At 43.7% G+C, this 12,946-nt stretch overlaps 1 protein-coding gene across 2 annotated transcripts in view; it reads right to left on the bottom strand.

The window, feature by feature from the left end:
• Positions 1-12,946, bottom strand: part of LOC138745370 (transient receptor potential cation channel subfamily M member 1-like) — a 107,350-nt gene that overhangs the window by 34,757 nt on the left and 59,647 nt on the right. The window contains exon 17 of one of the 2 annotated variants that reach the window (XR_011346222.1): positions 76-268. Coding sequence is in view for 1 of the 2 variants with exons in the window: in XM_069902343.1 (XP_069758444.1) it covers positions 94-268 (175 nt within the window). In the remaining variant the exon portion in view is untranslated. The remainder of the gene's footprint in view (positions 1-75; positions 269-12,946) is intronic. The other variant, XM_069902343.1, reaches the window with a different exon arrangement.

Here is a 12,946-nt window from a genome sequence, read left to right as displayed (position 1 = left end):
TGGCAGCAAAGCTGAGCAACTGCTGGTTGTTTTAAAACCAATTATCTACCTGAAAGACAGGAAGCAGTGTCTTACTATGAATTCTAGTCTTACGGTCTATCTGATCGGCAAACACTTCTCCGTAGATCATCCAATATGGCATGTAGAAAATGTTCCGTGCTAATCTCCAGGATGGCTCCTCATCTGGATGCAGAATCGCCTGCCTTGATACTCCAAAACTCATCAGGACCACCAGCATAATGACGACAAAGTACAGCATGTCCACCATCTGAAACAGAGTTGTTAAACAGCTAATCGTCTCACCGGAGATAAAACACCCTATTAGATTGCACATACATCAAGTGGAAAGTTGTCATCCTCCAAGCCAGGGTTACAGGCTACTCAGCCCACCCAGGGTCATCATTCAACCTGGGATCGTTACCATGACCTAGATTAGATTAGATTTCTAGAGTTCAGATTCATTGTCAGACCACAGACAAGACATTGCATACAACCGAGATTCTTTTTCCTGCAGGCGAAGTGCAAAAAAAAACTATGCACAACATGCACATGGAAACAAATAAAGAAATGTAAACAAACTGACTTCAATACAGAGAAAAAAAAATCAATAAAGTATAAAAGTATGAGTCCTTAAATGAGTCCCTGATCGAATTTATCATTGAGGAGTCTGATGGTGGAGGGGAGCAGCTGGCTCCTGACCTCTTTCCTGATGGCAGCAGCGAGAACAAAGTGTGTGCTGGGTAGTGTGGATCCTTGATGATTGTTGCTTCTCTCCGACAGCAGTGTTCCCTGTAGATATTCTTGATGGTGGGGAGGGTTTTGCCTGTGATGTCCCGGTCTGTGTCCACTACATTTTGCAAGGGGTTATGCTCAGGGGTATTGGTGTCCCCATACCAGACTATGATGCAGCCAGTCAGCAAACTTTCCAAATCCTATCTGTAGAAATTTGGCAAGGTTTCCGGTGTCACACCAAACCTTCATAAACTCCTGAGGAAGAAGAGCTGCTGACGTGCTTTTTCATGAGCCATTAGTGTGTTGCGTTGAGGAAAGGTCCTCCAACTTAGTGACTCTCAAGAACTTAAATTTGCTCATGCTCTCCACTTCTGATCCCCCAATAATCACTGGATCATACACCTCTGGTTTTCCTTCCTGAAGTCAACAGTCAGCTTCTTGGTTTTGGTGACTTTGAGTGCTGGTGGTTCACCATTCAGCCAAGTTTTCAATCTCCCTCCTGTATGCTAATTCATATCCCTGTTTATACAACCCACTATTATATCATCAGGTGGTGTTGACCTGCACGTGGCTCCAGCCTGAACATACCATCAATATATTACAGTGGACAAGGGAGTGCGAAAGGTGCAAGGTAACCTTGGAGTGTCATATAAAGTTATGAGGTAGTGAATTTTGGGCCATGGACCACATGGGATTGGTCTTTTAGGTCCCTCAGCATTTCTGATCACAAAAAGCTTGAACATGAGACGTGGCGATGGTGCCATTTTAGGCACAATTTAGCGGAATCTATTCCCATTCCCAGACAGATAAGATAAACAACTCATGAATCTTTCAGAAGACTCTTTTTTTATCTGAAATTCAAACTTTAAAAAGGGCCAGATGGAATTGCTATTAAATTCATGGAATTAAAGTTATACCCATAAAATTTCTTCAGGAAACTCTATTGTTTAACATTAAGCAGTGAATGTCCTTGTTTAAACAGGTTACCATTTAATGTCAGTGACGTGTTCTGCATTTCTTCTAGATTTTATGTGTTTACTGTTGAAAGAACTCAACCGTCAAAGGTATGAGTCTGCAAAACAGAGTCGTCAATGAGACTCATTCGTGACAACAAATACACACTTGCTCATTCTGAATATTTCCAGCATTTTCTCTTTACGTTTCACTTCTCATTATTTAACTCATCAAAACTTTTTTGAACATACAAAAAGTAGGAACCCACCATTTACTGCTTCCCTACTTGTTATGAAACAGGAGGCTACGTGTGAGAGATGGGAAAACTGATCTAAAATTATGAACATGAAGGAAACTAAAATTCATACATCAGTTAATGGCTGTAACCAGTACAAACAGGATGAGCTTGGGGCCACCATAAGACTAAGGTAAGGAGTGGTAAGGAACAATAGAATGTAGGAAGTTGAGGTAGTCTGGATCAGATAAGGGTCTCCTAGCCCTGGACAGAAGTACCAAGTCCTACATATCTAATTAGCTAACCTTACACAGATTTATACATATTAAATTAGCCAACCCAAGACAGGATGAGCCAACTCTGCATATCAAGAGACTGTAGCCCCGAGAATCAGGAAGGTGTGAATAAGGATAATAACATGAAGGGACACGACAGGATACCCCTGGTCCTCCAAGTATACTGAAACTGCACGTAGGCAGGAAGGATTGCCTAATGCCAAACCTCTCCAGCAGGAGGCAGAAGAATGTAAGGGAGAGGGTATTCCTAGACTGAAATCAACTGTATAAAAGTTGGGTGAGCCCCAGTGTATGTGTGTATTCCCAGGGTAAGGGGAAGCACCCAACTTTGCATTGTTGTAAAATAAATGTTCTTTGTTCTCAATTTTTGTCTCGAGCAATTTCTTTAAAGGTACTTCTATTTCTAACAAATGGGGGCTCATCCGGGATCACACTCCCTCCACTGACAGAGAACCCCGACGACGAGAGTAGGTGCACCCCGGCTGATTCAGCTGGACTCACGGACGACGGGTGGCTGGTCAGTGGAAGAAGCGAGTGATATCCGAGAAGAGGCATTGAGAACAAACGACGGAAGGAAGCGCGCTAGAGCATTGCTACTGGAACCCGGTAAGAGGAATTTTACTTGCCTCTCAGTATGGTATGGTTAGCAAGGAAGAGAGTCCTGGTTCAGGATGTGAGGATCAGATAACTACATTCAGCCCGCCCAGGTTGATGTTATCTGAGTGGGGCACGGGAAGGACCCGTGGAAAGTACAAACTGACCATGGTCAGGTATTGTTGTAGGGACTGGGTTAAATACCTGATAAAAGGGAGCTCCGTGTACTGGCCAAAACTCGGATCCGAGATGACTGGATGTGTCAAGTTTTGAACATCTGGCTCTATCAAAACCAGAGATAACCTAGAGAGCAGGGAATATGCAGCCTGCTGGCTTAGGGGATCATGTGATCAATTGGTTTTGAAAGAAAAAGAGTACAAGGACAAGAGAGGGGAGGAACCTTTTGTCCCTGAACCACAAGGGTGGGATGTGTTACATTCCCTCCCTCCACCTTATGTTCCTCCTATGCCGGCTCCAACTTTCCTCCCCCTCCTATAACCTACCCTTCTGCACCTTCCCCACCTCCCCCACCACTAGAGAAGAGAGAAGAGAGCAGGAGTGGTATGATGACTCACTCACAAAGCACTCGATTACCACCCCTGTTGACAGGAGAGAGAGGTAACTTTAATTCAGAACAGCATGAGACTCTTCAGGAAGAAAGGGCAGAACCCTTTGATTCATTTCCCAGGGAGCAGGAACCCAGACCTAATAAGCTAGAAACCAACTGGATGAGACCACTGCGGGAAGTTCCCATGGGAGAGGGTCTCGGTTTCGTAAATGTGCCCCTGACCAGTACTGAAGTGCGTAACTTTAAGAAAGAACTGACCTCCCTGATAGAAGATCCCCAGGGATGTGCCGAACAGTTAGACCAATTTTTAGGACCAAATATATATACAATATGGGAGTCTCGACATAGAATCCCCAGCAGGGGAACAATTGGTACTAACTGGTTTTGTTACCAACTCAGCCCCAGACATTAGAAGAAAATTACAAAAGACAGAAAATTGGCATGAGCAGGGAATAACCCAGCTTCTACAGATAGCACAAAAAAGCATTTGTCCAGACATCTGAGGATAAGCAGAAAGCAAAGGCTAAAATTTTAATGCAAGCAGTTAAAGGAATAGTAGATGAGTAACATGAAAAAAGGCAGGGACTGTGTGCCAGCTCCTGAATGTTGGGAGAAGTGCAGGGAGTGGGAGAGTAGAGACCAGAGATAATTTCATAAATCACGACTTCCCACTCCAGTCACTGACCAATATTGATTAAAATTCATGCTAAAATTTAAATGTCATAAAGGATCGTTTATCAATACTGTAGAATGAGCAAATTTAACTACCAGTTAATTCCAATTTATGAAATAAATTGTATTCAAATGTGATTTTGCACAGGGAGTACCTGAGAGTTGAGTGATGTTATAACATTTGCAGGGAGAAATGTTTGCGCAAATAGGGTGAGTTCTATACATCTTAACTTTAAGTGTATGTGAGATAAAGAAAGGATCTGATGTGTAAAGTGGCTGGATCAGCCAGTTGAAGGGGGAGTGTGCATGTCCCTTTAAGTGCACTGTGGCACTTGAAATTGAGGCTTCAGGCTCTTGTCTTGCAGTTAGAGGTATGGAGCCCTATCAATAGATTTAGTACATTTCTTCTACACATTCAGCAGTCAAGGTCCGTGAGTTTAAAGATCACCCACCTCTGGTGAATAAAGATACCTCTGGTGATTCCCATAAGTGTAATCATTCATTTCTCTGGTGCATTTACCTCCGGAGTGAAATTAATGCCTCAGCACAATTTCTCTGTATTGCCGCTGTAATTTAATTCATGATAACCTTCCCCCCCATTCATCAGGTTTATATTTAAATCCGGTAGTGCGGAAGTTACATTGTAAATAATCACGGAGGTAAACCCTGCGCAACTGGATTCAGCTTCATGGAGAAATAAACCTGCGAACTGGTCTATGGTGCTGTGTGAGTACTACAATAGGTGGAATATGATTTAAATTGGTGGCATAGTTCAGAACAATTGGGTGCATAAGAATAATAATATCATTAAGAACTCACAGATCTTGTACCAGATGCTATTCAGTACATCTTGACTTAAGGACTGGAGAAATTGGCATGTTAGAATGAGATTGGCATGGCACCAATATTTCTTGATTCAATAATGACTCCACAAGCTCCAGGATTCATGCAGCAGAACTTTTAAGTGGAATATAATAGAAACTAGCCTGTACTTAAATGATTGTGTGTGCAATCTTCATAAGAACATCTTTTAACTTTTTTTGGTGCCTGTTTTACAGATTGTTTTAAATAAGGCCAGCTCCTGTGAGCTGTGGCACAAGGCAGAACTAAAGGTTGAATATGTTTCAAGTTCTCTTGCAGGGGCTCTTGTGCTGCAATGTCTGTTATGTACTCACTCTAACAAATTGGAGGGTTGTGCCCCATACAGACAAGCAGCTCCAACTGCATTTTAATAAGGTCTAACATATTCAAAACCCATGGAAATATGGTTTGTGTTTCATTTTACAATTTTTACACTAACACAAAGGAAAGTCAGGTTGTTATTCATTTTATTAAAATCTAGTGATTGGTTATATGTAAAAGCATGGCAAGAGGATCAACTAAAACCTGCCTGGGATGGTCCCTACTGTGTACTTTTAATTACAGACACCGCAGTACAAACAAGAGAAAAAGGCTGGACCCACATTCAAAGAATCAAACCAGCTTCCGAACCACAACATCATGACACACAGACTCAACCCTCAACCTGGCGTGCAGTCCCTCATCCTTCTGACCTGAAAGTGACACTGCACCGTGAAAAAGTGCCGTAATGTTGTTTTTACCATTTATTGTATTGTTTAATTGTTGCTTCTCCATTTCTGGGACATCACTTAATTACTCACAATGTATTAAGTCCTCCTGGGATAGGGGCAGCAGAGGTGACAATTATTTTCCTTTAGAATGTAGACAGGGCATACATTTAATGTATAGTCATAATGGGGTATGGGTTAACAAGGGATTCCAATATGGACCAGGGGAACTGAACAGCTTTAGTGGAGTACATCTAATTTGTATCTTAGCCTACACAGGTATTAAAGACAGGAGTTTTAAAGCGACAGCACAAAGGACATGGTGGGACAAAGACAGTCAGAATGGTAGTCAGGATTGTACATGTCGCAGAGAGAGAGAGTTAATACATATGCTAATGTACACAGACAGGCTGCAACTCACAAGTTCAATGATACCCATGCTAATGTTAGCAGACAAGCTGCAACACACAGTTAAATCACAAGAAACAATCCTCCCCAGCTTGGTCTCTTCTCAAACATCCTTTGGGTCTCTCATACGTTCAAAATGACAAACACCACCCCGTGAAGGGGAGCACCAGTTACAAACGTGAGCTGCTACAGTGCTCTAAAGCTGCTTGGCATTTCAATATCAGACTCCAGACAGCCTTCGGAGATCGGTGGCCCTGGGGTTCAGGGCTGAAGAGGAACGGCAGATACGAGCCACAATTCAACGGAACCGCCTGACTCTCGACTATTCGTTCGCTGTTGAAGGCAGCGTTTCTCAGAGACTTCTACAGGACAATGCTTACAACAGTCGGGTGGTTAAAGACACTGCTTCAGGACTTTGACAAGAATCTGCCCATGCCCATGTTCAGACTTGGCAACCTTGGACTGATGTGGGATGGACTAGACTTTTTACTGAAAACTGGAGCCTGATACTCACAACCTTTATAGCAGCTGGACTCGCTACTCTGACCTTTATGGTGCTCCCCTGCCTAAAGACTTGGCTGCAGTTTTTAATTCATCAAACCCCTCGTCAGAACACTATACCCCAAAGAAAGTATGTTTCCCTAACTCTATCCAACGACACAGAGACTGCAATTCGGTTATTGACCAGCTGGGTAAAACAACACCTTACACTTTACAGCATCAGTAATACTGATCTAAAAGAAAAGTGAGGAAGGGGGGGAGGGGGGGGGATCAGTCACACTGAGACCAGTAACCTAAGATCAGTAACACTGATCATGGTGAAAGATCAGTATTACTGATCTAAAAGAAAAGTGAGGATTGTGAGAGATGGGAAAACTGATCTAAAATTATGAACATGAAGGAAACTAAAATTCATACATCAGTTAATGGCTGTAACCAGTACAAACAGGATGAGCTTGGGGATTAGGATGCAGGACAGCAGAGTCAGCATGATTAACATAAGAATCTTCTTTGTGACAAGAGCCACCATAAGACTAAGAAAAGGAATGGTAAGGTACAATAGAATGTAGGAAGTTGAGGTAGTCTGGATCAGATAAGGGTCTCCTAGCCCTGGACAGAAGTACCAAGTCCTACATATCTAATTAGCTAACCTTACACAGATTTATACATATTAAATTAGCCAACCCAAGACAGGATGAGCCAACTCTGCATATCAAGAGACTGTAGCCCCGAGAATCAGGAAGGTGTGAATAAGGACAATAACATGAAGGGACACGACAGGATACCCCTGGTCCTCCAAGTATACTGAAACTGCACGTAGGCAGGAAGGATTGCCTAATGCCAAACCTCTCCAGCAGGAGGCAGAAGAATGTAAGGGGGAGGGTATTCCTATACTGAAATCAACTGTATAAAAGTTGGGTGAGCCCCAGTGTATGTGTGTATTCCCAGGGTAAGGGGAAGCACCCAACTTTGCATTGTTGTAAAATAAATGTTCTTTGTTCTCAATTTTTGTCTCGAGCAATTTCTTTAAAGGTACTTCTATTTCTAACACTACGTAACTGGTTATTCCCCCTATAATCCCACAGCAATCCACAGCCCAGCTCCCAAAAGCTTGTTCACATGATCCAAAACTGTTCCCTCAAACCCAATGTGATACAATCCAACACCAACCTGCCAGCATCCCTCCACAAGTCCAAGCCAAGGACTTGTGATTTCAGTCTGGTATTCGTGATCAATGACTCAAAAACTCTTACTTAGGAGTTTTAAACTCTTGCTCAGACTCCATTTTTACTCTGCCACTCCCACAGATCAAGACCATGGGCCAGAAGCAAGATACAGCCAGGAGATTCTGAAGGAAGGGGAATTCACACACAGAGGTGTTGAGTTGGGAAGTTGACAGCTGATGGAGAGCAATAAAGGGAACTGGAAGCATTGCAGTGACTGGCAACTGAAGAGTGAACACAGCTCAAGAGAAATCAATAAGCAGCCTAACACCACAAGAGGGATTTGAAAAAGAGGATGTGCAACTTGAACTGAGGAATTTAGAAACAGAGGAGTGATGCAGGAGAGGGTGATGGGTGAGCTGACCATGGAGAATGGATCCCAGCCACACAAATGTTTCAATATTTCCTTTTGACACAGAAGAGAGAGGGAGGCACTTCAAGACAGGTGCTCCACGATGGCTCACGGAGCAATCCTCCTCCCCAATAATTTTCTCTGCAACTCTCCCGAGGAGAGTGTCAATAGACAATAGGAGCAGGAGTAGGCCATTCGGCCCTTCGAGCCAGCACCATCATTCACTGTGATCATGGTTGATCATCCACAATCAGTACCCCGTTCCTGCCTTCTCGTATCCCTTGACTCCACTATCTTTAAGAGCTCTATCTAACTTTTTCTTGAAAGCATCCAGAGAATTAGCCTCCACTGCTTTCTGAGGCAAAGCATCCCACAGATCCACAACTCTGTGCGTGAAAAAGTTTTTCCTCAATTCCATTCTAAATAACTCACCCCTTATTCTTAAACTGTGGCCTGCGGTTCTGAACTCCCCCCAACATTGGGAACAGGTTCCCTGCCTCTCGAGTGTCCAATCCCTTAATAATCTTGTGTTTCAATCAGATCCCCTCTCATCCTTCTAAACTCCAGTGTACACAAGCCCAGTCGCTCCATCTTTCAACAGATGACAGTCCTGCCATCCTAGGAATTAATCTCATGAACCTACCGCTACACTCCCTCAATAGCAAGAATGTTCTTTCTCAAACTTGGAGACCAAAATTGCACATCACACTCCAGGTGTGGTCTCGCCAGGCCCCTGTACAACTGCAGAAGGGCCTCTTTGCTCCTCGACTCAACTCCCCTTGTTACGAAGGCCAACATGCCATTAGCTTTCTCCACTGCCTGCTGTACCTTCTTGCTTACTTTCAGGGAATGATGAACAAGGACACCTAGATCTCATTGTACTTCCCCTTTTCCTCACTTGACACCATTCAGATAGTAATCTCCCTTCCTGTTCTTGCCACCAAAGTGGGTAACCTCACATTTATCCACATTAAACTGCATCTGCCATGTATTTGCCCACTCACCCAACTTGTCCAAGTCACCTTGCATTCTCATAACATCCTCCTCACATTTCACACTGCCACCCAGCTTTGTGTCATTTGCAAATTTGCTGATGTTTCTTTTAATCCCTTCATTTAAATCATTAATGTATATTGTAAATATCTGTGGTCCCAGCACCGAGCCTTGGGGTACCCCAATAGACACTGCCTGTCATTCTGAAAGGGACCCGTTAATCCTTACTCTTTGTTTCCTGTCTGCCAACCAACTTTCTATCTCTGTCAGTACCCTAACCCTAATACCACGTGCTCTAATTTTGCTCACCAATCTCCTATGTGTGACCTTATCAAAGGATTTCTGAAAGTCCAGATACACTACATCCACTGGCTCTCCCTTGTTCATTTTCATAGGTGCATCCTCAAAAAAATTACAGATTAGTCAAGCATGATTTCCCCTTCGTAAATCCATGCTGACTCGGATCAATCCTGTTATTGCTATCCAAATGTGCTTCTATGTCATCTTTTATAATTGACTCTAGCATCTTCCCCACCACTGATGTCAGGCTAACGGGTCGATAATTCCTTGTTTTCTTTTTCCCTCCTTTCTTAAAAAGTGGGATAACATTAGCTACCCTCCAATCCGCAGGAACTGATACTGAATCTGGAGAACACTAAAATGATTACCTGGGGATCTATCAGCCTTCAGTCCCATCAGTCTACCCAGCACCATTTTCTACCTAATGTGAATTTCTTTCAGTTCCTCTGTTACCCTAGATCACACATGTCAAACTCTGGCCCGCGGGCCAAATTTGGCCCGCAATATAATTATATTTGGCCCGCAAGATCATTTCAAAAATGTATTAGAGGTGGCCCGCCCTGCAGCGAGAGCCGATGCTGTTTTTTGGTCATGTCACCCCCACCATCCTCCCCCTTCATTGCACATCCTTCCCCATTGTAACACGAGAAATTGTAACACGAGAAGTCTGTCGATGTCATCAGCCGGCAAGCCGGTTGGAAGGCTCCCCGCACAACCAGTCACTACTCCCACCTGTCGAGCGGTGCAGCGGATGGGCGAGCGCCTGTGATTTCCTGTCGGCGCGACGGACATGGCAGGCTGCGCACGGCCCCCGGGCAGCGCCAGACCCCGCGACTGGCACCGGACGGCCCTTCCACAGCGCGAGCGCACTTCTCCCAGTCGCCACAGCCTTCAGCGCTTGCACCCGCGCGGACCCCAGGGACGGCTGGTTCGGCCCTGCACGTGAAGAGAGAGATGGTGGCTGTCCGCAAAGGCTGATCGGCAGCGCGCTGTGTCTGAGTGGGTGGGTAAGCAGGGGTGGGCAGAGGGTGTAGGTGAGGAGTAATGGGCAGGGGAAGTTATGGTGGTGCGAGGGACAGTTAGAGGGAGGGATGAGTAGAAGGAAGGGTGGATAGGGAAGGGGTAAAAGGGGAGGGGCAGGGCGAGTAGGGGAGGGGTGATTAGAGGGTGAGAGATGGGTAGAGGGAGGAACAGGTTGAGGGGAGAGGCAGTAGAGGGGCATGTATAGGATGGGGTGGGTGGAGGCAGAGCAAGTGGAGTGAGGGGTGAGAAGAGGTTGGGTAAAGGACTGGTCAAGTAGAGGGATGGTGGGTCGAGGGTGAATAGAGGCCTAGAGCCTGAGGAGTGAGCAGGAAATGCTGAGTCCAGATGCAGGCCAAAATGGACATAGCCTGTGAATGCTGACTACATTTCCACAGGGACCAAATATGTTTCCCTCAGGTCAAGCAAAGGGTGAACTTGAGCTACCTACTCCTGACCTGCCTGTAACATTATCCTCCTAAAGTTATATCCTAAAGTTTAACATTACATATGTTGAAAGAAGAGAAAACATGCAGATGTTGTTGAAAATTTTCAATAAATATTTAGTTCGGCCCTCGACTTAGTCCAAGTTTTTAATTTTGGCCCTCCATGAATTTGAGTTTGACACCCCTGCCCTAGGTCTTCTGTCCACTATTACATCTGGGAGATTGTGTCTTCCTAAGTGAAGACAGATCGAAAGTACCTGTTCAACTCATCTACCATTTCCTTGTTCCCCACCCATATAACAATTACAGCATAGAAACAAGCCAATTTGATCCTTCTACTCCATGCCAAAATCTTTCTCCCACCTAACCCCACTGACCTACACTCAACACGTTATCCTCCATTCCTTTCCCTTCCATATACATAATCCAAGTTCTCCTTAAATGCTAATATCGAGTCTGTCACCGCCACTTCATCTGGAAGCTCATTCCACACACCCACCACTCTCTGAGTAAAGAAGTCCCCCCTCATGTTTACCACTAATGATCCAGATCATTAATGTATATGACAAATAGTAATGGACTCAATACTGATCCCTGAGGCACACCACTAGTCACCAGCTTTCAATCTGACAAACAGTTATCTACCACTACTCTCTGGCATCTGCCTTTCAACCATTGTTGAATCCATTTTACTACTTCAGTGTTAATATCTAATGATTGAACCTTCATAACTAACTTTCCCTGAAGAACCTTATCAAAGCCTTACTAAAGTCCATATATACAACATCCACTGCCTTACCCTCATCAACCTTTCTAGTAACCTCCTCAAAAAATTCGATGTTTGTCAAACATGATTTTCTCCTCACAAATCCATGTTGACTGTTCCTAATCAAATCTGCCTATCCAAATATTTATATATACCATTTCTTAGAATACTTTCCATTAACTTACCCACCATTGATGTCAAACTTACAGGCCTATATTTACTAGATTTACTCCGAGCAACTTTTTTAAACAATGGAAGGAACTACATGAGCAACCCTCCAATCCTCTGGCACCATTCCCATTACGAATGACATTTTAAATATCTCCATCAAACCCCCTACTATTTCAACACTAAGCTCCCTCAAGGTCCTAGGTAATATCCCGCCAGTACTACTTCTTCTTTAATCATTTCCATAACTTCCCTTCCTATTTCCCTTACTTTACACAGAACAATATCTGCCTCCTTAGTAAATACTGAAGAAAAAAAAACTGTTCAAGATTTCCCCCATCTCCTTTGGCTCCACACATCGCACACTATCCTTTTGCTCCTAGTATCTGTAGAAACCCTTTGGATTTATTTTCACATTACTTGACAGAGCAACCTCGTATCTCTATTTAGCCTTTCTCATTTCCTTCTTAAGATTATTTTTACATTCTTTATATTCCTCTAACACCTAATTTACTTCATGCTGTCTATACTTTTTGTATACCTCTCTCTTTTTCTGAACCATATATCCAATTTCCCTTGAAAACCAAGGCTCCCTAAAACTTTTAACCTTTCCTGTCATTCTAACAGGAACATACCGTTTCTGTACCCTTAAAATTTCACCTTTGAATGCCCTCCATTTTCCTTCTACATCTTTCCCACAAAACAATTTCTCCCAGTCCACATCTTCTAAATCCTTTCTCATCTCCTCAAATTTGGCCTTTCCTCAAACAAAAATCTCAACCCCGGGTCCAGACCTACCTTTCTCCAGAATTATTCTGAAACCAAAAGCATTGTGGTCACTGGACCCAAAGTGCTCCCCAACACACATCTCCGTCACCTGACCTATCTCATTTCCTAATAGCAGATCCAATATTGCCCCTTCTCTAGTTGGTACCTCTATATATTGATGTAGAAAACTACCCTGCACACACTGAACAAACTCCAAACCATCCTCCTCATTTACACTAGGGGTGTCCCAGTCAATGTGTGGAAAGTTAAAGTCTCCCACAATCACAACCCAGTGCTTACTCCAAATATCTGCTTATTTTCTCACAAATTTGTTCTCCACATTAGGTGGTCTATAAGGGTGACCATTTCTTTCCCTCTCCTC

This window comes from Narcine bancroftii, chromosome 11 (genome assembly GCF_036971445.1).
Source record: "Narcine bancroftii isolate sNarBan1 chromosome 11, sNarBan1.hap1, whole genome shotgun sequence".
In the NCBI taxonomy this organism is placed as follows: Eukaryota; Metazoa; Chordata; class Chondrichthyes; order Torpediniformes; family Narcinidae; genus Narcine; species Narcine bancroftii.
This window is presented reverse-complemented; position numbering and strand designations above follow the sequence as displayed.